This window comes from Macrotis lagotis, chromosome 2 (genome assembly GCF_037893015.1).
Source record: "Macrotis lagotis isolate mMagLag1 chromosome 2, bilby.v1.9.chrom.fasta, whole genome shotgun sequence".
In the NCBI taxonomy this organism is placed as follows: domain Eukaryota; kingdom Metazoa; phylum Chordata; class Mammalia; order Peramelemorphia; family Peramelidae; genus Macrotis; species Macrotis lagotis.
Genome location: NC_133659.1, coordinates 227,289,854 through 227,316,914, shown reverse-complemented (window position 1 = coordinate 227,316,914; position 27,061 = coordinate 227,289,854). Strand labels below are relative to the sequence as shown.

The 27,061-nt window shown below is 36.4% G+C and overlaps 1 protein-coding gene across 1 annotated transcript in view; it reads right to left on the bottom strand.

The window, feature by feature from the left end:
• DNAH17 (dynein axonemal heavy chain 17) overlaps positions 1 to 27,061 on the bottom strand; it is a 167,789-nt gene that overhangs the window by 110,872 nt on the left and 29,856 nt on the right. The window contains exons 12-20 of the mRNA XM_074225035.1: positions 25,861 to 26,129; positions 24,917 to 25,112; positions 23,443 to 23,589; positions 13,889 to 13,997; positions 10,317 to 10,420; positions 9,874 to 10,014; positions 5,379 to 5,522; positions 3,192 to 3,377; positions 531 to 785 (exon numbers count right to left, since the gene is read on the bottom strand). Of these exons, the coding sequence (XP_074081136.1) occupies positions 531 to 785; positions 3,192 to 3,377; positions 5,379 to 5,522; positions 9,874 to 10,014; positions 10,317 to 10,420; positions 13,889 to 13,997; positions 23,443 to 23,589; positions 24,917 to 25,112; positions 25,861 to 26,129 (1,551 nt within the window). The remainder of the gene's footprint in view (positions 1 to 530; positions 786 to 3,191; positions 3,378 to 5,378; positions 5,523 to 9,873; positions 10,015 to 10,316; positions 10,421 to 13,888; positions 13,998 to 23,442; positions 23,590 to 24,916; positions 25,113 to 25,860; positions 26,130 to 27,061) is intronic.

Here is a 27,061-nt window from a genome sequence, read left to right as displayed (position 1 = left end):
CAATTCTTCCTCTGGATTCAGATGGTATTCTCCTTTGCAGATACCCCAAAATTGTGCCTGATTGTTGCAATGATGGAATGAGCAAGTCCATTAAGGTTGACCAATAGGTGCAGGACATGGCAGGATTCTCAAAGTACCTATAGTGCAATAATGTGATCACAAGCAACTCCTAACTAACCATGCTGATGAAATGGGATAGTGACACAAATACATTTTTTAAAAACTCAAGAAATTCTTTCCATTTGTCTTGGAATGGGTATGACTTGTACCTTTTTTCCTTTCTAATTATGTTGGGCTAATATTAAAAATGAATTTGTATTCCTTGATCAAAACCTATCTGATGGAAAGATAGCAAGGAAATATTTTTGAGCTGCAAGGGGAAATCAATATCAGACTAGAAATTTCTACAGACAACTTGTAAGGTGGGTGAGTCATATAAAGGTGACTTCTAGTTACTTGGATGCAACCCTCCCTCCCCCAATCATTAATAAGAATTTTAAAAATCCTTCCTGGTGCTGGATTGTGGTTACCTGTTGTTGAAACTTTTCTAGGGTTGGGGGTGTTTTAGGGGTGCTTTCTTCAACTCGATTTTCTAGCTCTTCTGCTGTGAACATGCGGCCATAAGTTAAGAAGTACTGCATGAAGTCATGGAGGTTATCCATCCATAAATAAGAATATTTCTCAAAGGAATCTTGAAACTCCTCAGCCATTTTCATGACAGTATAAACTTGGCTAGTGACATCTTCTCTCATTTCTAACAGGTCAGAATTGTCTTCTAGGTCACTCTGAAAGGGAAAAGGCAAGGAAATAAAGTTAGCTTTTATTTTTTTCCACTGGAAATTTGCTTTTAATCAGTGAAAGGGCTGCTAATTGTGAGAAATCACTAAGTGTTTGGTTTCCACAGGCTATGAGAGGATGCTGTTGGGATTTCTCAGGTATCTGTCAAAACAATACCTTATAAAGGCAGGGGTCTCCAGGCTATTGATTAGGCTAAAAGAGACAAGCCAGATGCAGGAAGGTGGAAGTAAGACAAAAGGATTGACCGGGACCAATCACTGAACTGAAAGAGTTCTTCTAACCCAACTTGAAGATGCCTGTGCCAAGTTTAGGCCAAAACCAGCTCAAGTTGGTCCTGATTACTAGGGTCTCTGACCTTTCACAAGAACGCATGCTTAATTAGCTTCATGCCTAGTATATACCCCTGAGATGACTGAGGCTCATCAGCTTCACATGTGTTGTGGGGACATATTAAGGGGTGATATAGGGTGAGCGTGTCAGTTAGATTGTACCCCTGACCTCTCATGACTTGGGAGGGGAAAGGCCTTCCAAACTATATACATATATATATATATATATATATATATATATATATATATATACATATACATATATAACTGGACATTGTTACAATTCAGGGATTTCCTCACTAGGAGGAGTGTCCAATTCCTGCAGGTAAGTTAAATAAAAGAATCCTTTTGTTACTCCAGACTAAGTTTCATTTATTAGGAGCCAGGTGACTCCCCCCCACACTTTGGAAAAAGAGGGTAATGTTTCATTTCTAACATATTCTTTAAAAAACGGAAGTGGGAGTTTTGGGTTTTGTTTTTTTTAAGGGAGCAGCCAGTATGGTTTTAGATGTGAACTGGTTTATCAGTCTCTTTTATGCCAAGGAAGTGACCCAAAGTAACAACTAGAATGACTGTCGAATATCTATGAGGGCAGCCCCTATGACTTCTCTGCTTACCCTAGGTTGGTACAGTTTGACAAATACTTTGTGTTGAGAATTTTCTTTGTGTGTTACCATTCCATCCTTTCAGTCATATTTGAATCCTCACGATCCATCTAGTTTTTTCTTGGTTTGCCATTTCCTGCTCCAGTTCATCTTGAGGCAAACAGGACTTTCCCAGGGTCACACGACAAGTGTACCAGACCAGATCTGCCCACTTAGGAAAGATGAGGCTTCTTGACTCTAGGCCCTGAATGTGGCACTTTGGTGCCACCTAGCTTCCCCTTTGTGGACTTGAGCATAAAAGTAGATGGAAGGCCATAAACCATCTAGTGATTGTATTATTTCTATGTAGAGTCGACCTTCCGAGAGCAGCTATTCTTGCAGTCCTGTTTTCCTTGAGCCTACAAGATAGGGGCTCCACAGGTAGCAAGGTTGACAAACGAATATAGCCCTAGGGCCAGGATACTGTGCCTACTTATATGCCAGAGATTTTACAAATATTATCTCATTGGATCCTGACATCAGGTTAGGTTGATGTTATTGTTATCCTCATTTTATAGCTGAAGAAACTGAGGCCAATAGTGCCTGACTTCCCACAAGTAATCTGAGGGGTGAGGGGGGAACTACTAGCTGCTCTAAATAAACTTTACCGTTACTTTAAGGTAGATGTGGTTATATCTTCTTTCCTTGTATTCTTTGATCTGATTAGAATTATTTTAACCTGAATAAACTTGACCCTACAATACTCAAAGAGGTTTGAGGAGCAGGTTGGAAGAGTATGAACCAGCAGACAGATCAAAGCAATAATCCTGCATTAGTAGCAAGAGCTTACTTGTACTCACTGTGAAGAGGTAAGATAGAGCTATTTTCCTTTTTAAAAATTTTTATTTGGGGTGTCTAGGTGGCACAGTGGATAGAGCACTGGCCTTGGAGTCAGGAATGCCTGACCTCAGACATTTAATAATTACCTAGCCGTGTGGCCTTGGGCAATCCACTTAACCCCATTGCCTTGAAAGAAAAATCTTAAAAAATTTTTTATTTAATAATTTTAATAACTTTCCCCCACATGTAAAAAGACAAAATTTAACATTCATTTTTAAAACTTCCCAATTCTCTCCCTTCCCTTCCTCCCTCCCTACTTCCCCTCATTGAGAAGGCAAACAATTCTATATAGTTTATCCATGTTTAGTCAATGCCAAACATTGCCATAATAGTTATGTTGTAAAAGAAAATAAAGACCAACCCCCCCCCAAGAAAAATAAAAATTTAAAAATGCATGCTTTAATCTGTATTCATATACCAACAGTTCTTTCTCTGGGGATAAATAGCATTTTTCATCATAAGTTCTTCATAGTTGACTATTGTTCTAGAAATCCAATGAAAAGCAGTCATACCTTCTGGGGACTTTGCCTGTGAGCAGACACTGGGCCTTACATAACAGCTGAATCAAGGAAAAGCTCACCTTGTAATTCAGTTTGCCTTTTGCCAGTCGTGAAATCAGTTTGGCAGTGTTATATATGTCATTTATCAGACTCTCTATTAGTGCCAAGAAATTATTTTCTGCTCCAATTTCCAGAGATGGATTGTATGTTAACACATTTTCATCTAGTTCCATCCTTACTTCAAACAGAGGATCAGTAGTAGGTTCCTGAGAACAATTGAACCCCAGAGGGATTATTTTCTTTGTTAGAATGAATCCATTTACTTCTAACTTTGCATGTCATTCCACTTATAGTAGTTTCTCAATGATCAATGTGAAATATACCAGACCATTTTTTTAAATTTCAAGTCAATTTGACTCCACTTCGAGAAACTCTACCATGTTGCTTTTCCCCAACACACAGATTATTTGAATTTAGGGAATGTAGAATCAGTGAATAAGTCTACTACAAAACTAATTTACATTTGTAATATTTTATTTACATATGTAGTGAGATAGAAATGGATTTTGTATTACTTGATAAAAATCTCAAGAACTTATTTGTGCTTTATTAATAATATTTGGAAATTCTATAAAGGTGGAACTCTCAAGTTTGCATTTATTATTGTTTGGTCATGTCCCACTCTTCATGACCCCATTTGAAGTTTTCTTGGCAAAGATACTGGAGTGGTTTGCTATTTCCTTCTCCAGCTCATTTTATGGAAGCTCTGAGGCAAACGAAGTTAAGTGAATTGCCCAGGGTCACATAGCTAATTAGCTGAGGCTGGATTTGAACTCACCAAAAAGAGTCTTCCTGATTCTAAGATCAGTCATCTATCCACTGCTCTTTCATAGTTTGCAAACTGCTTAACATATATTAATTCATTTAATTCTCATTACAGTCCTGTGAGATAGGTACTGCAGATATAAATATTTTCATTAAAACTGAAGAAATTGATGTTCAAAGTCATATAGTAAACCACCTAGTATAAGAAGGAAAATGTCAACCCAAGCTTCCTAATTCTAAGTCCAGTACAGCAATTACTATGTCATGCTGTTTCTCAAGGAAAATCACATAGCTAGTGAGTAGCAAAGACAGAACTAAAACTTAAGTCAGCAAGCCACTTAACCCCATTTGCCTTGCAAAAACCTAAAAAAAAAAAAAAGAGTATGTGAAGGAAAGACAGCTGTATTTCCCTTTACACTGCATCCACTATTGTGTTATCTTCAAAGCAGAAAGCATGCATAAATCATTGTAGACTGGAGATATTTCCTAGTTCTCTCTTTCCAATAAAATCCAAGGTTAAAATTTAGCTTTCTTTTCTAATTATTTGGCATAGTTTTCATGTTATTTTCAAAGTAATAGAAAATACTGCTTAAGTAACTTACACTTCATTTAACGGAGTGAGAGAAAATTGTCTTGTTTTATTTATCCTAATATCTGTAGGCATTCCCTAATGATTAGTGTAGGCAGTACCAGATTATCTATCCATAGCCCATACAAATAACCTAGTAGCTATACTAGGTCCTTGCCCAGAAGCCTCCATATGCTTAACAATTCTTTTTTTTTTTTAATTTAAGGCAATGGGGTTAAGTGACTTGCAGGGTCACACAGCTAAGCATTATTATGTATCAGAGATTGAATTTGAACTCAGGACCTCCTGACTCCAGGATCAGTGCTCTATCCACTGTGCCACCTAGCTGCCCCCTGCTTAACAATTTTTAAAATGAATTGGACTGAAAGAGGAAGAGGAATGACCCTTGACTCAGAGATTCTTCTTTCCAATTTATATCATTTTAACTCTCCTACCCCCAAAGGCACCAAAATAGAAATACACGAACTAAATCAACAATTTGCACCGTTGACCTAAACAAAAAAAGGTGATTAGACTGAATATCCAGGACCATAAATAAGAGGGTGACATGGAACCTACTTAATATTTAAAAGAACCAAGATTAATAGAAAAATGGAAGAGAAGTGCAGTTAAGAACCTCTAATTTCCTTGACCTCTGAGACTCTAGTTAACTTTAACTCTAGGAATCAGAGAAGATTCAACTGGCCCTGTAGTGGTGGGAGACAGAGAAATAGCCACAGGGTTCTCCAGGAACCCTAAAAAGTCTTTTCCACCATTGGATTTAAGTATTCAAGAAATAATTTTTGTTAAGACCAATTTTTGATAAATATCATTAACAACCCCTTTGAAACAAAAGAACAATTTCCAAACTTACTTCTGTTATCATGTTGTTCAGAAGATACTGCAGAGATTTTCGAATAAATTGCTCAAATCCTTCTAAGACCATATCATCAATATACTCTACATAATCCTTCCAAGATTCAGATGTTGTGTCAGCTCTAAAGAGTTCTGAATTTTCCTGGGGAAGGAATTTAAATGATTAGATCTGCCCTTCTATCCAGAGGAAGACACACACACACAGAAAGAACAAGGGTTTTGAGTGACATAAATATCCACGAGTAAGGCTTTAATTCCAAAGAGTTTCTGCCAATGCTGTGTTTGTTCTTATCTGACCTATGATTCAAGTGTTCAGGGACCATTGGAATCAGCTCACCTTAAATTGGATCATTAAGTACATTTTGTCTTCTTTAGCCTGAAATTTTACAGTCCTCTACCTAGCCAAGGCAACTCTACCAAGGCACGACAGTGGCTTTGTTTGAAGCCAAAGCAAGAATGATTTCAAAGTTGAAAGTATACAGTTTGTGTTCTTTTTGTGTATGTGAATAAGAGTTCCCAAAATGGTTTAAATACTACTAGTAAGTTCTATATTATTCCTAGTTTCATTCATTCTCCAAACTTCTCTATTTCCTCTACCTCCTCTCCAGTAGCCTTCTCAACCTAGAGGTGCCTCCATCCTTTGGCTGATTTTTCTGAAAACTCTAATTCAGATCACCATTTAACAAGGGTTCCAGGCAATGCTTATATTCTTTGTGCTATGATCCCCTATTAGAATGTATGCTCCTTGAAGGCAAGACCTGTATGCTTGTATTTACATCCTAATACATACCCTCCTTTTCATTCTCCCTCTCCTCCTCCTCCTTCCCTCCCTCCTCCCTCCTCCTCCCTCCTCCTCTCCTCTCTCTCCATTTATATATGTTTACATATGTATAAATAAACACATACATATGTGTATAAACATATAAATTTAAATATATGTACATGTAAACACATGCATATATGTATTTAAATTCATGTGAGGTTTTGTCTATGCTTTTTACAATCCTATTCGGATTATCAGTGATCAAGGTACCAAACATCACTATGAGTAGGGCTGCAAGATGAGAAAACAGATGAAACTTGTTCCCTTCACTGCCTTCCTACTTCCCCTTTCTGCCTTCTGACACTCTTTTCTTTGTATCATTTCCCCCTTTCCCAGACCACACAACACATCCTCCTAGTCACTATGCCTTCTTGCTTCACTCGATAAGCACTTTTGCCTCATCTTCAGTATGTTCTCTCTTGTTGTGACCCATGTTCTAGATTTACCCCTGCCAGCTCTAATCCTCCATGAAATTTTCTATGTCTTGAGTTACTCCCCTCATGAATCCATGACAATATGCAATGGAACTTGGTGAATGAATAGCCATTCTAGCTAACATTTTAGGAAAGGCCTTCTGGGGCTAACACCTGCACTGTTCAAGATAGGAAGATTTCTGAAGGGAAAAAAAAACATTTTTTTAGGTGGTGTGGAAGTTTTCTCTGCTTCAGGACTCAGAATTCTAAGAAATATCACAAGAATGTTTTGGGAATTACAGGAATTTTTTTTTGTTTTATACAACAATGGTGGAAAACCCCACACCCTCTCATCATTATGTTAGAAATACTACCTCTGTTCATGTGGCATGACTTCTACACAGAGAGCCATAAAAAAGTCCCAAAAACCTTTGATTGCTCAGCATGGCTATAGAACTTTAGAGATTCAACTTCTATTTTTTACAAATGGGGAAATTGGGTTTTGTTCAAACAAAATCAATGCAGTTAGAATTAGAAAGAAATCACTTAAATGGAAAAAAGTCTTGGCAGCAAATTTATCTGATGCCCAAGATTATAGGGAATTGATTCCAAATACAAGCATGTAATCATGTAAAAGACTCCAAATCACTAATTATTTAAAAAAACACGACTTAAAAAAACTCTGAGATTTCAATTCACACTTGTCAGCTTAACCAACATGATAAAAAAAAATGACAAATTGCTGGAGAGGCTGCAGGGAAACAGGGCCACCAATGAATTATTGGTGGAGTTGTGAACTGATCCAACTATTTTGGAGAGCAATTTAGAACTATAACCAAAAAAGAATCACTTACCTGAACAGGTGTTGACCCATTATACAGCCTCAAAGAAAGGGGGGGGTTACCTGAACAGGTGTTGACCCATTATACAGCCTCAAAGAAAGGGGGGGATCTATTAACTTTTTTTTTTTAATAGAAACACTCTCTGTTGTAGCAGAGAGCCAAAACCAAAGTGGGTGCCCATTAACTGGGGAGTTTTCTGAATGTAATGGGATATCATTATACTGTGAGAAATGACAAAAAGGACAGATTCAGAAAAACCTGGTAGGTAGGAACAATTTGTACAGTGGTTACAATATTATAAAGGAAAATAGCTGTAAACTATTTTAATATTAATGCAATCAGTACTAGAGGAGAGAATAATCATGCTTCCCATCTCTTGCTAGAGAGGTGATAGTGTAGAAGGAAAGAATGAGTTATTTATTTTTAGTCCTAGCCAGTGTGTAGATTTATTTCAGCTATACTTTTTGTTACAAAGGAGGGTTTTGGGGGTGAGAGAGTAATGGGAAATAGAAGATTATAATAATAATGAGAGAGAGAGAGGTATAAATGAAACATTTTTAAAATACACAGAAGAAAAGGGAGTAGATAAGTAAGATAACATTGCAATTACTATATTAAATTTAATATCTTTTAATATATATTTTTTAAATTCTTTTGTAAAAGATTTACAGGTCTTGTATAATCTTTTGAAAAATATTCTTTGCATATGGGAAAGGGTCATGTGTATTGATGTTTGCCCAAATCACAGTAATAAAAATATATAAACTTAGAAGAGGAATCAAGCTCAGAGAGACAAAGTGATTTGCTCAGTGTTGAGCTAATTGTCCTTATATTTTCTAGGGTGACATCATGATAATGTGTTACCTTTGGAGTTGGAAAAAACTATGAAAAATTCTGCTCCATATAACTAGCAGTTGTGTGACCATGATCAAGTTACTTACCTTTTCTGAATCTTGGTTTCCTCATCTCTAAAACAGGATTGAAAATAATTAACAATACCACTTATCTCACATGGTTGTTGTGAGATAATGACATAATTCTGGTAAAATGCTTTCCACTTGGGGCGGCTAGGTGGCACAGTGGTTAGAGCACCAGCCCTGGAGTCAGTAGTACTTGAGTTCAAATCCAGTCTCAGACACTTAATAATTACTTAGTTGTGTGGCCTTGGGCAAGTCACTTAACCCCATTGCCTTGCAAAAACTAAAAAAAAAAATGCTTTCCACTTTATGTAAATATGAGTTATTTATTATTACTATTGCAGTTGTTTGGGAGTGTCCCACTTTGAGGAGAGGCCTTACAATGGTTGACTCTAGGCCGCATATGTAGCAGTAGAGCCAGCATTTGAAAGCATTTTTTCTACCTCCAGATTCATTGTTCTTTCCATTACATTTATATGGTGCCCTCTCTTTCTGCATGCCAATAGAACAAGACTTAGAGACCACATTAGAATGTACTACCTATGTCAACTTATTACAAAATTTTTCAACTCTGTATTAAGATGTTCTGCCATCAGAACAATGAACAGGGATAGCTTCAGTGGCCCAATGAGGATGTTGACTATTTTTAAGACTTGAAAACATGCTAACTGGATATTCATGATAACTTGACTTAAAAAAAAAAGTTTACTGAGTGATTTGAAATAAAGTTCAAGATTGAGGCAATATTTATGGTCTGTGAATTGAGATGTGTCCTTGAGTCATTTTTCAGTTGAGTCTGACTTTTTGTGACCCTATTTGGGATTTTTCTTGGCAAGTTAGGTGCTGTGCTAAGTCCCAGTAGTGGTTTCTATTTCCTTCAACTCATTTTATGGATGAGGAAAACTGATACAAATAGGGTTAAGTGACTTGTCCTGGGTCACTTAGCTAGTAATTATCTAAAACTAGAATTGAAGTCACAAAGGGGAGTCTTCCTGATTACAGACCTAGTACTCTATTGATTTGCTTGAAAATTTGGATTCAAGTTCTGCCTCTGATGCTTATAACCCACATGACTTTGGACAAGTTATTTAACCTCCCTAGGCCTCAGTTTTCTCATCTGTAAAATGGAGGGATTGGATTAGACAGCATCTAACCTCCCTTCCAGTTTATATAAGATCTAAGATATTTATATAATGTTAATTTTTTAAAAAATTACTAAGTGACTTGAATGACAGATCATTCAGAGATAGTACTGGTTTTAGATTCAGAGGAGCTGAGTTGAAATTCTCTTTTTCTCTTAATTTTTATGTGATCTAAGATCATCAGTTCATTCTCTCTCCCATTTCCCTCTTGTAAAAAGTGGGGAGTTGGACTAGAGAGCCTCAAATCTCCCATCACTCTAAATCTTTGGTCCTATGATATCACTATGGCTATATTGACTTTTCCCTCTCCCATGTGGAAATAAGTGTGCTTCCAAGAATTTTTTTAGCTTCCTTACTTCAACCATGGCCTGAATTTTCACTCCAGCTTCTCTGACTGCTGTGTAGCGTTTGTTGAGGTTGTTCACTCTTCCATCCAAGTCTAAAAGGGTTTCTTTCTTGCTATCCTTTCTTTCAAACATAGGGTTGGCTGACCAATCCTGAAATGAAAAGGTTAGAACAGTTTAGCAATCCACTGATAAGACATCTGCCTTTGGAGAAGACCCATTAGATAATCTTTTCTGTCCATAATAAACCCAGTTTCACAATTATATTGACTGAGAGTAGTAAATAGTATTTAGTCAGTGTATTCCCTTGCATTTTTGTGTGGGGATCCTTCTTATGCTCTTTAATTATAAAGTTCCCATTATGGTAAATGAACTATTGTATTCTAGCAATATTTTTCCTCAGCCTTTTCCTTGGCCCTCCATTCCTACCCTTCTGCACCTTGTAACTGACTCACATTCATTATCTGAACAATCCCTTCCACATTTTGCTTTGTTTTCTGGATCCTGGTCTCTAAGTCATGTAGAACTTCTCTCATCTCTTGAATATATTCAAACACACCTAAAAAATAAAGTTAAATTATTCATAGAATAATCCCCCAAATTGAGGATATGGCAAAATGTGTCACATATTTTGTTGGAGTGTGAGGCCTTTGCTGAAGGACCCACTCCCAGTCTGACCCTTTGATTGGGAACTATGTCCAAGATGAAAGCCACCCTCCACCCCAAGAAGCTATCAGTACTGGAGAAAAGTTCCCTTTCTTTTGAATATATGACATGGAATTCTGCTAATCCCGTGGACTATCAGTGGAGGTATTTATCTCCTTAACCTTCAAGAATAGGTGATTAACTAGAAGAGTCAGAGAAGGGACCTCCAGACCCTGATTGCCTTTTATATTTTATGTTTCCTTCTCTGAAACCATGTCACCAAATGGTGAACTTGAGAAGTAGATGTCTCAATTTTGAAAGACTTAAGAAATGTACAGAACTTGAGGAGGCATATTACCTTCTACTTGACAGAAAGCTGCAGAAAACATCTGCTCAGCATAGGCATCTCCAACTCTCAGAAGAACATATTAGGTTTTGTTAATGCACGTTTTTTGAGTCTTTTGTAGTGGTATAAAAAAAAAAACCTGACCTATACCCATATCTATTTTGTGTACTATAACTTTCTAGAAGGGACTCTGTTAATCCCATTTAAGGGAAATCTTAGATAGCTAGGTGTTCTGTTTAAAAGATTTTTCAAGACTTCCAGAATGAGAAGAATGATTTAGAGAGTATGAGAGGGGAAAAAACCTTACTCCTCCTTATTGGAACCGGGCTCTCCTAGGACTAAATATGGCTCATTTGAGACCATACATGCATGCAATGCATACATACATACACCCAAAGATTGTGTATCTAGATATATCTACATAATTTTATATGTTAATATACAATATTTAATGTTAAATTCTACCATGTAGTTATGATATAATGCTAAATATACCATATAATAAAATACATTTAATATAAAATGTATTTTATATTAATATATAAGGGGTTATATATTGACCATGGATAAATTATATATAATATGCTACAAAATACTAATGTATATCATATATTAAATAATATATTAAATGTATTTTATAAATATAAATATATTTCATAAACATGTAACAAGTAAGATATTTTATCCATTTATAGATAAACATATATGTACTACTACTACTACTACTACTACTACTACTACAAATGTTTTTCCTTCATTTTTGAAGACAACCACAACATCAGGGAAATGATGCCATGACAGTCATATGAATTAGATATAAGTGAGGGGGAGCTGTGCTAAGTCACCAGCCCACTTTCTCCTCCAATGTAATCTGGGTCCAGTGACCAGAAATGAATCAGGATGGCTGGAGATGGTCCTGGATGCAAGCAAGGTAAAAAGACTTAGTGATTTGCCCAGCTAGTAAGTGTCAAGTGTCTGATGCTGGATTCGAACTCCCATTCACTTTACTCCAAGGCCAGTACCCTATACACTGCATCCCCTCGCTGTCTTTTTATATGTATGTGTCTACATACATATAAGATACATATTATGTGATATGATATATATTTGTGTATGTATTGGCCCCATTAGACTGTAAAATTATATGAAGACATTTTTTGTCTTTGTACTTTGGGGGCCTAGCGCAGTGCCTAGCATATAAGATATATTCAACAAATACTTGTTGATTGTTTGATAAAATGAGGGGATTCAATTCAATTCAATTAATTAAGTTCGACAAAAATGAACACTTCCCTCCCCAGGCAGTCTCCTTCAGCTTACATAGTGTCACAGGGAAGCCTCATTAGGTGTCTTTGGGTAGAGGCATTACATAAATACCTCAAGGCACTTACATTAGGTTGAAGGGGAGAGGGAGAGGAAGGGAATATACCCCTGAATGGATAAGTAAATAAATCTCAATTTCAGGGGATCAGGAAAGACCTCATGCAGTTGATAATACATGACCTGAAACCTCAGGGATGTCTTGGATTCTAAAGACAAGGCAGTGCATTTCAGAGATGGCACTAGCTATGACATCATGGATGGGGAGCAGTTCATAGATTGGACAAGTGTCTTAAACTCTTTCCAGATCCAATATTCTGTGACTCAGTATGATAATAATTCATAGCTCATGTTTACATAGGATTTGCTTATGCCAGGCACCATATAAACATTGTACTTGGTTCTTTCTTAAAGGAGGGTTATGCCTTTGGTTTGCAAGTGAGTTGTATTGAAGGACTGTGCAAAGTCGCCAACCTCACTCTCTCCTCCAAGGTTATTTGGGTCCAGTAGCAAGACAAAGGTCAGAACAGGACCTGGATACAAGGGAGGTCTTGGCCTTTTTAGGCTGAGATCTTTCCCAGATCTTTGTCTGGGGGAATGCCCATTCAGTCATTAAAATCTAGTTCAGCACTGAAGTAACAGATAGCCTACTTTGTCTTCTCAAAAGCAGCTCATTTTTTTTATCCCCATGATACAGATGAGGCAAATAGAAGTAAGTGACTTGCCCAGGGCCATACAGTTGGTATCTCAGGCCAGATTTGACTGGAGTCTTCCTGACTCTGGGTCCATAGCTCTAAGCACTGGGTCACCTAGTTTGGCAAGCTAAAACTTTTTTTGGTCTTTCAAAAGGATAAGAATGTTACAAAACACTATTTAGGGCATAGTACAAATGAAGCTCACAAAACAAAGGCTAAAACTCTTCAAGGTATATATAAGCATACATCCATTTAAGAGAGGAAATAATGACAATGTACAGATGTATCAGTAAAATCCACCTTGGTTAATGAAAAGGCAACTCCCAACATATGAATGAATCATGGGAAAGTCAGTAACATTCAGTGTCTATACAGAGAATAGCAGAGGACAATGTTGATCAACTCTCAGCGTTTCTAAATGAGTGATGACCTATCAGGATACAAAAAACAAAATGCTAAGACCAGAAGGTCCTCTTCAAGAATAAAGGACATACAACAACCAAAAAGAAAGTCCCTATTCCTTTATGTAACTTTAAACAGTTTTTTCAACTGGATTAGTGTATAGTAATTTTATAATTTTCTTAAGCCAACACCACTAACAATCCCCAAAGAAAATTGTAGGTGATTCTATTACTAGAAAAAAACAGAGAGAATAGAATACTACTACTAATAAGAAGAATAAGAATAATAAACGTCCATAGGTACTGGTCATTGGGCCTCTGTCCTAGGGTGTGAGTGAGTAAAGAACTTGATTCTTTCCCTTGTACTCTTCCTATGCCTCATAGTCCTCTGAAACTGGTCCAACACTGGCTCTACAACCTGTCCTGATGCTCTCCCAGGGATTACCTTTCACCTTCACCATAAACTCCACCTACTGCAACTTTTCTGAAAGCAAGGCTATTATTTTTTGTTTTTATTTTTTGCTAGAAAATAAAGATCAAAGGTCTCTTTAGGAGAGATAGTAGAAGTGGCCTTTGGTGAATGACAGATTCCATTAAATGTTAAGGCATTGCCTTAATACCTTCACTATTCCAAAATAATGTTGTTTCAGCATTCTTTAACTCCACATCAATTGCTTCTAATTCTGCCTTGACGAGTGGAAATTCTACTTTTAGAATAGTGGTCTTTATCTGCAAAACAAAGGTATTTTAGAACCATCTCTAAAATCCAACCTCACAATTAAAAAAATTATTTTTGGAAAGTTTTTATACATTATTACTTAGTACCAATCTAAATACTTGAAATTAACTTTCATTCAATCAGGAATTGAATTCCAAGAAATGTTTTGTCTTAATACATCTTTGGAACCATTTTTATTATTGAACATTTACATATGATTGAGGGAGGCAGCATGGAACCCAGTAAAAGAAATTTCCTCTAGATTTGGAGTCAGGACTATGGTTGAAATATAGACTCTACCAATTCTTTACCTGTGTGACCTTGGGGAAGCCTATTAATCCATTTGGATCTCAGTTTTCTACTTTGTAAAATGAGGGGATTTTGACGAGATGAACTAGTCAAATGTCCCTTCTAGCTATAATCTCATTGTTGGTAATTTTTCAGTGTTGCTTTTTTTTTTTTCATTTCAGTTCTTTATGAAGCTATTTGGGGTTTTCTTGGCAAAGATACTGGAGTGGTTTGACATTTCCTTCTCCAGTTCATTTTACAGGTAAGGAACTAAAACAAATAGGATTAAGGGACTAACCCAGAGTCACACAGCTATTAAGTTTCTGAAGCTAGATTTGAACTCAGGCATAGAAGTCTCTAGGCCTGACACTCTAGTTACTGTGCCTCCTAGCTGCCCCATAGCTATAATCTATGATCCTAAAACTCTTAAATATCTGTGATATTTAATGGAGGAATGATGATGATGATAATTATTACAAATAATATAAATGCACTATACAATTTAAAAGCTATGGTATTTATAATGCAGTAAAATGTTAATCAAAGACATTCAGATACACAGACCCCCAGCATATTCAAACAACCTCAAACTCACCTGCTTTATACATTTGACTTTTATGCTTATTCCCAAATCTCTACTAGATTAACTTGCCCAAAACATGGAAACTAACTGAGCAGCAAAGAGCAAAAAGACCAGATTTACTTCAGATCAGAAGCAAAACATATGGAGTTAATATAATATAGGCATATCCCACTTTCAAAGGAACCAGAGAACTTTTTAAGTAAATCTGATGTAGGAAAACCTGGATTTATAAAATTATCAATTGAAATTTTATAAAACTAATAAAATGAGTCATAGACTTTTTTCAAAATAATGCATTCTCCTCATTTATTTACAATTCTACTTAATTTGTAAAACTTTGCTTTATATATATTCTAAGGCTAGCCATCATTAGGGAAGAGTAAACCAAGTAATTTAAAAATAGAAGATATCTACAATAAAAAATTATTCCTTTGATCTAGAGAAACCACAAATTTAAATATTGGCTTCCTTAGTAGAGTTTTTTGTTTATAGGCTAGCAACTAGTTTACAAGGAAACTAAAGGAGAGTAAAATTTAAAGCTAATGGGTCTGTGCCCATAGCACAGAAGACCCAGGTTATTTTGCGAATATCAAAGTATTTTGGACATGTGCTTTAACCTAGGAATCTGAATTATAGTAGATTGACACCAGTTTCCTCTTATGACCCTGCTGGTTGTAATGGACTAAATATTTTATGGAAAAGTAAAGAAGGGCAGGGTCAAGGATGGTCAAACAGTAGCAAGATGTACAGTGAGTTCCTTCCTCTATAGACCACCCTCCCTCAACTAGACTAAATCTCAATCAGGAGATAAATTTTAAAAAATCACAAGTCATTTTTCCAGCCCAGATCAGCAGTCATCCAGAGTTCAATCACATCTCATAAAGACTATTTCCCAGGGTGATTTTCGGTTATGATACAAAGAATTTCCTATGCTTAGTTTCTCTGGGCATAGAAGTACTCTGCCCCTATGTGGTTTCATTTCACCAAATCCAGGTCACTCATGCAGCTCTCCCAAAGCCTGCTGCACATCCTCACCAGCATCTGCCATCTCTCAATTCTTCCACTTTAGATACAGGGAAAACATATAACATTTATCTTCTAGTTAGATGAGGAAATTTATAAATTTTTCCCTGCAGAGTTTTCAATGAAGTGCTACACCTGAGAGTCTTCTTTAGTAAAATTATTTTCCCCCTGATGTGTTCCTGCCCTCTGTATACACATTTGGTGACTCATTCAAGAGTAAGGATTTAATTACCCCCAAACCATCATGCAAATAGTTAAGAAGCATTTATTCAGTACTTACTATTGTGACAAAAAGTTTGAGACCCGTAGTTTTAGGGTAATCAATCATTTTATTAATCATTCTAGTATATAATTAACAATAGGTATCAGTGACACTCTGGAATGTCAAAAACCTCTTATGGAATCTATTCAGCCCTTTTATGCCTTTGGAAGAGTAGGTGTTCCTTAAGGTGGCAATTGACTCTGATTGGTTAACAAGTAATGAGAATGAATATTATGAGGTACATCCATTCTAATTAGGGTCTGGGGTATGTGACTTTGATCACTCAGATCTGTCTAACTAAAACATAGATTTCATGCAGATTAGATTCTAAGTTTCTCTAGTTTAAAGGGGTCTCCCACTGAAGATCAAGAATTATGTACTCTGGTGATTTAAACTATCTCACCCAACAACGTCCTTCAGAAACTGAACAACCTACAAGAAAAAATCCTGATCCTAATTCAATAATTGATCATTAATATAATGTCTCTCACTATGCATTGGGAATACAGCAAATATGTTGTTCTGACCTTCAAGGAATTATATTCTTTTTTTTTTAGGTATTTTGCAAGGCAAATGGGGTTAAGTGGCTTGCCCGAGACCACACGGCTAGGTAATTATTAAATGTCTGAGACCGGATTTGAACCCAGGTACTCCTGACTCCAGGGCCGGTGCTTTATCCACTGTGCCACCTAGCCACCCCCAAGGAATTATATTCTAACAGGTGTGATATTGTGTACATAATATATTGAGAGTATATATGTGTATATATATATATATATATATATATATATATATACAATAAAAAATAACTTTAGTGAGGGCCAAGGAGGGCCTAGGAGGGAATAAGAAAAAGTTTCATATTAACTGTGATGCTTGACTTGAGTCTGGAAGCGGGGGGAAAGTTTTTAAGAGGTGGAACTAATGAAGTGCATTTCAAACTAAGAGGATAGTCAATGTAAAAGCATAGAGATGAAAGGTCTTATTCATGCAAGAAGAGCAGAAAGAATGTGCATCTGGTAACATAGTGCCAGAATAGGTATGGAGAAAAAAAAGAAATAAGGCAGGGTGGCCAATTAGGAGCCTACTTCAGTATCCCAAAGAAGTGATGAAGGTTTGATCTAGGATGGAGGCCATGTGAATAGATTAGATGAGATGGGTTGCAAGACACATTATGAATGGCTATGTAGAAAGAGGGAAGTCAAGGAGAATGCTGAGGCTATGAAGGATTATAGTATAATAAAAACAAATAAGGAAATTTAGAAATGGGATGGGGTTTTTTGGGGAAAAAAATGAGTTCTGCTTTGTATGTGTTGAGTTTGAGATGTCTATAAGGCATTAAGTTGATGAAGGACTGGAGCCCAGAAGAGAGATGGGATTACATAAATAGATTTGAAATATATTTACATAAAGATGATCATTCAACCCATAGGAGTTGATGAGATAGGTCACCAAGTGAGTATGTAGCAAGAGCAAAAAAATAGAAGCCAACACACAACCTTGAGATACAACAGTTGGACATGTGATATGTAAAGAGAAAAGATATTTCAGAATAAAGGTTTGGACAAAGAGGAGGAGAGCTTAGAGAGCAGCAAGTGTGCCAAATACCCAAAGAAAAGAGAGGAGTCTAGGAGGAAAGAGGAGAAAAGTCATTATATTTGGCAATTAGGGAAACATTGGTATCTGAGGAGAGAGTATAAGGTCAGATACCAGACTGGAAAGGATTGTAAATTGAGGGGTGGAGAAGTGGAATTAATAAAACATTTTCTAAGTGTTTGGCTGTAAAAAGGAGAATTTTCAGGTGATTTTTCAATGAGTGTCAGGTCTAATGAGGAGTTTCTAAATATGGGCAAGACTTGGAGATGTTTGTAGGAAGGAAGGAGGAAGCCAGGAGATTAGAGAATGAGAGAAGAAAATTAAGAGATTTTCCCCAAACCAACTGCATGCTTTATATCCACTGCGGTGTTTGGAGCTTTATTTGCAGTTGGGTGCCTGAAACCTTCCCATAATGTCCTCACTTCCCAGCCTTCAATCCAGACCTGCCTCCCCTATAACAGCCTGTTCTTAACTAGTCTAAGGACTGAGAAAGCACTCTGACTATATTCTTCATTTTATTCTCTATAGGTTTAGTGTTAGGATTATTCAAATTATTTTAGGAGGAACTGTATTTCTCAGTCTATCCTCAAATATGCATGTCCCTAGGGGATTGCCTGAAATTTTCCTAAGTCAAACTGCAGAGGAAGGATATTCAAAACGAAGACAATTCAACCAAATTGTGGAGATGGAAAAGAAGTAGGTAGAGCCATTTCCCTTGCAAGAGAGTTTTGCTATTTCTGCTCCCAAGGAAGCTGCATTCACTCTGGCTACTTAAGAAGAAAAAGGAGTGGAGCTTTCCTGGCATATTTTGAGTCCAGTCCTTATTATGCTTTAGAAACATAGCAATTATATATAAAGTAAAGAGACAGAATCAGGTAAAACTTAGTTTATTCAAGGCAAGGAAAGGAAGAAAGAAATATATATATATACATGCATATGTATATATATATATATAATAGGAATATAATAACAGCAGCAACAACAATAGTAATAAGAGTGGTGGGTATTTGTATATAGTTCTTTATAGTTTTCAAAGCATCTTACTAATATTATTTAATTTTATCCTTGCAACAATCCTGAGAGGTAGGATTACACAGAGGCAGAAATGGGTAAACAGGTTAAGTGACTGGTCCAAGGTTATATAACCAGTTAAGTGTCTGAGATCAGTTTTGAATTCAAGTCTTGACTCCAGGTGGTCCAGTCTGCTACGTATCCACTCTCCTATCCAGTGGCCATGCATGCAACACCTACTTCAACTGGTCTCAAATAAATAACCTTAGGGCTCATAATTTATACTAAATTGAATTTGTAAGGGATTTATCATCTTATTCGAATCAAGAATGAGTATGAATGACAGTCTTTCATATCAGTCACATAGGTCAGCATTTCCCCATATCTTTCTTAGAAGACTGCCAAACAGTTTTATAGACTTAAGAGATAATGTAGACTTTGGGGAGGAAAGATAAAGAGGCTAGGCTTCATATAACCCTTGAGAGGCCTGTGTGGCCACATGGTCCCTACAAAGGAAGCAAGTACCAAAGGAGAGAGATGCTGAAACAGCAGCAGTCATAACAGGGAGAAACAAACTCATTCATGGATTTTGCTGGTACTGAGGAGCAAGTGCACCAAGAAATTTTGTATACTAAGGAGCTTCCTAAACCCATATCTTTGCCAATACTGTCAGTCATGTAGGTAAGAGAAGGTGTGAAACAATGGAGGGGAGGGTTGCTTCACATCCTACAGAAAAAAAGAATGAAGTCTTCGTGTACACCAAAATCTTCATTATCATCACTTTCTTTTGATACCAAAGAATTAGAAACAAAGTAGATGTCCATAGAGTGAGGAATGCCTAGACAAATTGTTGCATGTGAATGTAATGGAATATTACTGTGCTATAAGAAATGAAGAATGTGATGAATACAGAGACGCATGGAAAGATCTTCATGAACTGATGCAGAGGGAAGTAAACAGAACCAAGAAAACAATATATACAAATAGAAATAGAAAGAACCACCACAAAAAAAAACTCTCAAAAGTGAATGCTTCAAAATTACAAAGAATAGGCCTGGCTTGAAAGAAAATATCTTTTCTTGAAAATATCTTGAAATATAAGAAGACATTGTCTACTCAGGAAAAATGTCAAGGAGGAGGAGGAGGATCTAAACTCCAAGACTATTAGCTTGACTAAAGGCAATAATTCATGTGAATTAACTCTAGCAGAGAAAAATTACACAAATAGCTGGCAGGAGTTGATGACTAATAAGTCCCTACTTGCAGACTCAGAGGCACCACATCTGGAAGGAGCACATTATCACTCTTCTCAGAGATCATAAAAACTTAAGTCTATTTTTAAGAAGTGACATTATTTGGGAGTAACGCACAGTGGGCACTATTGGTCACATGATTTTTTGGGGGGGTGATCCATTTTTCCAGGGCAAAAAATATAATGGTGAGTGCCTTGTCCAAGAATTTGGAGCTAAAGAGAAAACAAAAAGGAACACGGTGCCTTTACTCGCACTTGGAGCATAGGTAGGCATGACAACAAGAAGTCTTAGGAGGCTATGGCTGTGATTTTCTCCAAAGGTGGTTTACTCTACCATTGCTTTGTTGAGAAGAGCTTTGATATCACAGCACCACTTTCCCTAGTTCCTCACCCCAAGGGGAAAACGAAACTAATTATTAGCATGATTGGGTAATGTGATACATGTAGTCAAGTTAGAATATAAATATATCAAAAAATTCTGACAAAACTCCTTGGAGGTTTCAGCAAACATTAACCATACCCATAAAGCTGATTCTATGCTAGATCAGATGTTATGACAAACTTGCCTTTATCCCAGAGCAACATCAATTAAAAAAAAACCAATTATTTTTTTAGAGTTTATTTTGTCTCCACAAAAACATAATCAGATGCTTCACTATGATAGGGAAGTGACTTCAAAGGGTACATCAAGGTAGTTTAGGCTCTGTCAGGTTCTAACTGTGCTAAAAAAAAAAACTTAGAATTTGTCACCTGTAAAAGATAGTCTTTTTTTGCTGTGGAAAAACCTATCTAACTATAGACAGGCATATCATGATCACCTGATGATATAATACACCTACATATAGGAGCATGTATATCAGTGTGTATGTATTGATATAGTGCACATATATATATGTAAATATAATTCTCACACACATATTTCTTGGTACACATGAATCTCACACTTCTATAATTCTTAGCACTATTTATCTCCTCTCCAGCAAAGAGTGTTGAGAATTATATAATTTTTAAGCCATCAGTACAGCTTAATTTGATTATTGGTACTCCAAGTGTGCCATTCTTGTTTAATATGTTATTGAAGGAGCTGAACCATATTAATCTTGACATCTTACTATAAACAAAACCAGAAATTGTTGTTAAAGAGATATAAAGAAGGGAGAGGTCATGGAGTGAGTTTTATGAACATTCATTATTTCTTTTTTTTTTAAGTTTTTTGCAAGGCAATGGGATTAAGTGGCCTGCCCAAGGCCACATAGCTAGGTAATTATTAAGTGTCTGAGGCTGGATTTGAACTCAGGTTCTCCTGGCTCCAGGGCTGGTGCTCTATCCACTACACCACCTAGACAACCCACATTCATTATTTCTTGGAATACTTGGTTATAATGTATTGGAACACAACAAAAAGCTATCCTGAAAATAATCGCAGCTTATACACCAACATCAATTGCCAAGAAATTCTAAGATAAGATGCTCCAAAACAAATACACATACATACACACTCTCTCTCTCTCTCTCTCTCTCTCTCTCTCTCTCTCTCTCTCTAATCATTGGTGACTTCAATAGAAACACAGGAAAAGGTGAGAATAGGGAGAAATATATAAAAAAGTGTGATTCAGGAAGAAGAAAGGCTAAAAATTTTTAGATTACATCGGAGCTTCATTCCTCTATATCATGAAGATTTTCTTTTAAATAAACAAGCTAGTAAGTAGAAAGCATTGTTATAACACTATAAAAGATGAAAAGCATTTTATTTTATTTAAAAGACAAGAAAAGATATTTGATCATTTTGAAAGCCAACTTTGAATCAGCTATGTATACACAGTCAGGTCATTGATTCATTGGAACTAAGATCAAAATTGATAAAAAAAGATAAAGAGAAAAATAAATGGCATACAATTTAACTACTTATAACTGAACCATTTAAATAAGTAATTAACATTAAAAAGAGAATTGAAATCAAAAGTAATTATAAAATAGTTTTTATCCAGTAGCTTAACCAATTTAAATTGGTTAAAACAAAGAAACCAAAAGAAACCCAAACCATCTTAGCTGGCAAATGTATTTATTTATCAAATGGAAAGAAATGGATAGCAAACACAATACCCAGTTAGAATATAAACTCATTTCTAAGATCTTAAGAAGAGTGAAAGATATTAGGGATAGAATTGATGCATACAGCAAATAGAAACAATGATGACTAAAACTAGTTTAAAGAAAGCTTGGCAGGATATCAAAAGAAATAAAATCATTCCAAATGCATTCAAGGATGAAAATGGAAGAAGTTGTCCAAAAAGAAGAGAATAGAAAACAATTGCAAAAAAATATTTTTAACAAACTGTTTTATCTAACAAGACTGGTAGAACCACCACTTGTGAACTTGAACATCATGATCTTAGAGGAGAAAGAAATGATACTAAAGGGAATAAATATGGGATAAGCATATTTGACCAAGGGTGTTTAGAGGATATGTGTAATGGAGGTGATACAATTATGACAGTATTGAGAGAAATATATACAAACTATCTGTAGGAGGGAAATAAATCAAATCAGGCTTTATTACTATTGAAAAAATCAACCTAGAGAATGTATATCTATCACCCTCTTTGTGAGTTGTGTATATACAATCACAATCAAGGACTTTGTTGATGTGGGCCTTAATGGGGAACAAGCAAACAATCACAATTAATATTCAACACTGAACTACACTTGTGCTTTTTTTTGTTTGATTATAAGCAAGAATTTGTGTCACTATAACAAAACACTATTTTATGGGCCCATTTACAGCAAAGTATCTCCCATTTTATTGTTTATTGTCATTTCAGTTGTGTCTGATCTTTTATGATCCCATTTTTGGGTTTTTTCCTCTTATTAGAATAGTTTGCCATTTCCTTCTCCAGCTGATCATTTTGAAAGACAGAAGGACATGACTTGCCCAGGGTCACACAGCTAGGAAGTATCTGAGGTTGGATTTAAACTAAGATTTTCCTGACTCTAGGCCCCTTGAGCTACCGCCTTTCTCAGGGATCTGAGCTACAGTGAAATCATTCAAGATTTCTTGGAAGATATAATAATAGAAATAACCTAGTCAAATGACCTTTACAATCTATGAGGCACAAAACAGAGAGATGTAGTTCTCCAAAAATTTCCATGTCACTCCTTTCCACACTTTAAGTGGCTCTCTATTACACCTAAGATTAGATATGAAGTCTTTTTTTGGCCTTTTAAAAGCTTTACAACCTGTTTCTTTCCTACTTTATAGTTTATTCCTCACTTCAAACTCTCTATATCCCAACCATCCTGGCCAATTTCCTGTTCCTTGAATACAATACTCCCATCACTCATCTCTGCTATGACATGCCCCCCATGCCAGAATGCTCTGCTTGGGATCTTATGCATTGTTGCTGTTTAAGATAAAAACAGATTCTTTACAAAAATATCACTTACCTCATTATACCAACCAACAATCAGCTCCAAGTTACCCACAAACTTTCGAAAGGTTTCATTCTGAGAGAAAAGACTCTCTGCACTAGTTGGAATCTCTTTTTGATCCTGAAAGTTCAAGTACTTGACCTCTCTTAGAACAGCCACTAACTGGAAAGATAAAGAATATCAGAGGGAAAAAGTTGCTATAAATATTATTAATTAATATTAATCCTTCAATTAGATTCTAGAAAGATTGTGAGATTTTCCTAGGGTTAGGGTCCTACTCCCTGCCCCATCCCCAAAACAATGTAAGTAAAAACTTCTCAAATTCAGTAAATTCAGAAAACACAAGAATAAGATAAATGAAAGAATCCATTGCAAATAACTTCTATAGGGAAAAAAAATTACTGAACAACTCACCAATTTGCTGTTTTCCTACCCCACTTCCAAAATCCTAGTGCTTGAGGCAGCTAGCTTTTGTAGTTGTGGCTACTACAATCTTAGCCACCTAGTTCTTAAACGTTAACTATTTTTTAGTTTCCAGCTAGGGTTGACTATTCATAGGTCAGACTATCCTGTAACAAACAGCCCAAGTGTTAGCCCTGGGTGACCTTTGGAACACTGAGGTTTGAGGCACTTTACTTTTATGGCTATCCCACAGGGAAGCCTACTAACATGTTGAATTGAAATCCATGAATCAATCCAGCTCCATTGCCAAGAATAAAGGAAGCAATTATAGTGGGCTCTAGAGAATTATAAGCCCCAAAGGAGAAGAAATTAGAAAAGGGAGAAGACCAGAAATGCATTACTGATTAAAAGTAACTAATAGAGTACAGGAGAACACAGGCAACCAGGAAGAGTGGGAAACGAATTGAGAAGAGAACCCACTTCTTGAAGTATTCTTTTTGGTGGTGGTTTAGGAGCCCTTCCCTATCCCCTCGAGCCTCTAGAAGCCATCTTTGTCATGATTGTGTCTTCATGGCAGACAAGTTAAATACTGTTGTGAGGAAACTTGGTAGGGTACTGGATAGAAGGTCCCTTCCATCTCAACATCTAGATCCTATGTTCTTCTACCAGAATACCAAGCCCAGTTTTCAATAACTCAGACCTACTATCCTTTCTCTACCAACCCTCTCCTGTTGAACCTTCCAAATACTGTAGGATATCTTTTAATCCTCTGAGAATGACTCCTCTGCTCTTTTGGACAAATCCAGGCTGACTTGTCCAGGAATATGAAAATATTTTTTTCAGCTTGATGAGGCTTCCTACTTATTTAACTGTAAATATACACTTTGAAGCTGTTTTCACTACTTTGATATTTTATATCCCATATTTCTAAATTCATGCTCTGATTTCTGATTGAAGAAGCTTTCATTTTCAGGATCTCACAAGCTCTCATAAAATAACTACCCCCAAAGCTCTAATACTCCTCTTATTTTTAGTACACAGCAATCTTATATTCAACCTCCTATAGCCCAGCAAGATGACTACCAACCGCTTTGCTGAAGTTCACTTGGATGAGGCCTGTGACTGGATTTCTCAGAATCAAGGGCTGTCCCAGGTTAAAGACACAGTCTTCATCCACCCGCTTTATCCACTGCTTATAAATAACCTGACGGTAGCTTTGAAGTAAAGCCATCATCTCCTCATATTTTTGATAGATCACCTTAGCCTCTGTACTGGACATGACCCTATAATCAGAATTGCAGGTAAGCAGAAAAACAGCATAAGATTTCATAGAATGCATCCAAAATAACAGTCAATTAGAGAACCCCTTTGACCTACATAAACCATGATTGCTGGATGACAGTATCCTGAGGCAATGAACTTTCAATTAATTCAGGAATTGATTATCTAATTTGTGTTTCATCCAGGGCCCTTATTTCTCCAGGATTCTTGTTGCAGTTCCTGGGTCACAGAACCACAGAATCTCAAGAGTTTGAAGGGCATTCAGAAGTTCACTACTCCAACTAGTGCTTTAACAGAATTCTAACATTTTCCATTTGCTAACGTTTGGCTAAAAATAAGAGGCAGAAGAAAGAGGTGTTCAAATTTGTCTCACAGAATTATAGATTTAGAGTTGGAGGGTTTTTTAAAGGGATAACTGAGTCTTACTTCATAGTTTAACAGATTAGAAAATTGAAGTCAAAAGAGGAAAGTGACTTGCCTGAAGTGACAAAAGTAATGTTACTAAAACCAGGATTGAAACCTAGGTCTTCTGACGTCATATCCAGGTTTCTTCCCTGAGCACCAAGATGCTAAAACCACTGGTAGATAAAAGTTTGATAAAAGATGAAACTGAAAATTTGTTGAAATTAAGGTTTGGGACTTATCAGCTAATGTTAATTATTCATGCTGTCCCTCTATCTCATAATCAGAGTCAAAAAATAAGTCAGTTGTATCTTGGTGCCTCTTCTGGCCCAAGAAGTCATGACTTACGGATGTTCAATGGGTCTGAAATCCTTCATTGGTCCATCTATCCTTTCCTGGAGCTCCAGGCTCCACTTCATCTGTCCAGCAATGGGAGGCATGTTTGCATTTATTGGTGGGACTCCACCTCCTTCATCTGTAGCTAATATCTGGTTATCATATAAAATCTTGGCATTATCCAATTCAGCATCAAACATATTCAAGATGACTGTATACCTGGGAACAACTTCCATCAATATTAGAGGCCGTTCAAGAAGTGGCCCAAACATGTGTAACAGCTGAAAAAAGTAAAGAGATGAACTTGTAGCTTAGACATAAGACATTTGTTTCTCTTTCACCTAGGACCATTCTTAGTACTAGGGATAATGGAGAAGGATACATGAACACATTTCAAAAGACAGTTTGATCCTCTTTTTTTCAAACATTTTAGCTTTTCTCATGTCTGTAGTGAGTGAATAAACTCCTCCTACACACCTTCACTTTTTTTTTCTGTAATAGAATCGTAGGTTTTACAACTAAAGAGAAACTTACACATCACCCAATCCAATTCCCTCATTTTACAGATGATGAAACTAAGGCCTAGGAGGTTAAGTGACTTGTCTAAGGCCATAGAGGTAGAGATAACTTTTTGACTCTCCCTATAGTTTTGGCTCTAAACTATTTGACCAAGACACAAATCAGAAATGTCCTTAAAAATTGAGATCACAGATTTTGAGCTAGAAGTGACCCTAGAGGGCATCTAGTTCAGTCTTTTGTTGTAGAGATGGAAAAAACTGAGACCCAAAAAGAAATGAGCTTTTTAAGGTTGTATAGCTAGTAAGTTACACTAGGATTTGAACATAAGCAGGCCTCTGAGTGCTTTTCTCTACCAAACCACTGTATCAACTAAATAAGTAAGACTTGGACAAAGAAAAAGTGTGTGTGTGTGTGTGTGTGTGTGTGTGTGTGTATCTATGTGTCTATATCTATGTCTGTGTGGTGGGGGTCTCATCAGGAAAAATTCTCATCAATTGATTTTCCCCCAGCCCAGCTGATGAAATCATAGGAGGTAAGGGCTATCAGAGATAACAAGGTGTAAACTGTAAAGGACTTATACTTTGTTAACTATTGTTCCAATCAAAACTGATGAAATTAGAAGACAATTATCTACTGGCTAATTTAAGAATGAATTATGCCTTTGACAGCCCTTTAAAAATTGAGAAACCTATAA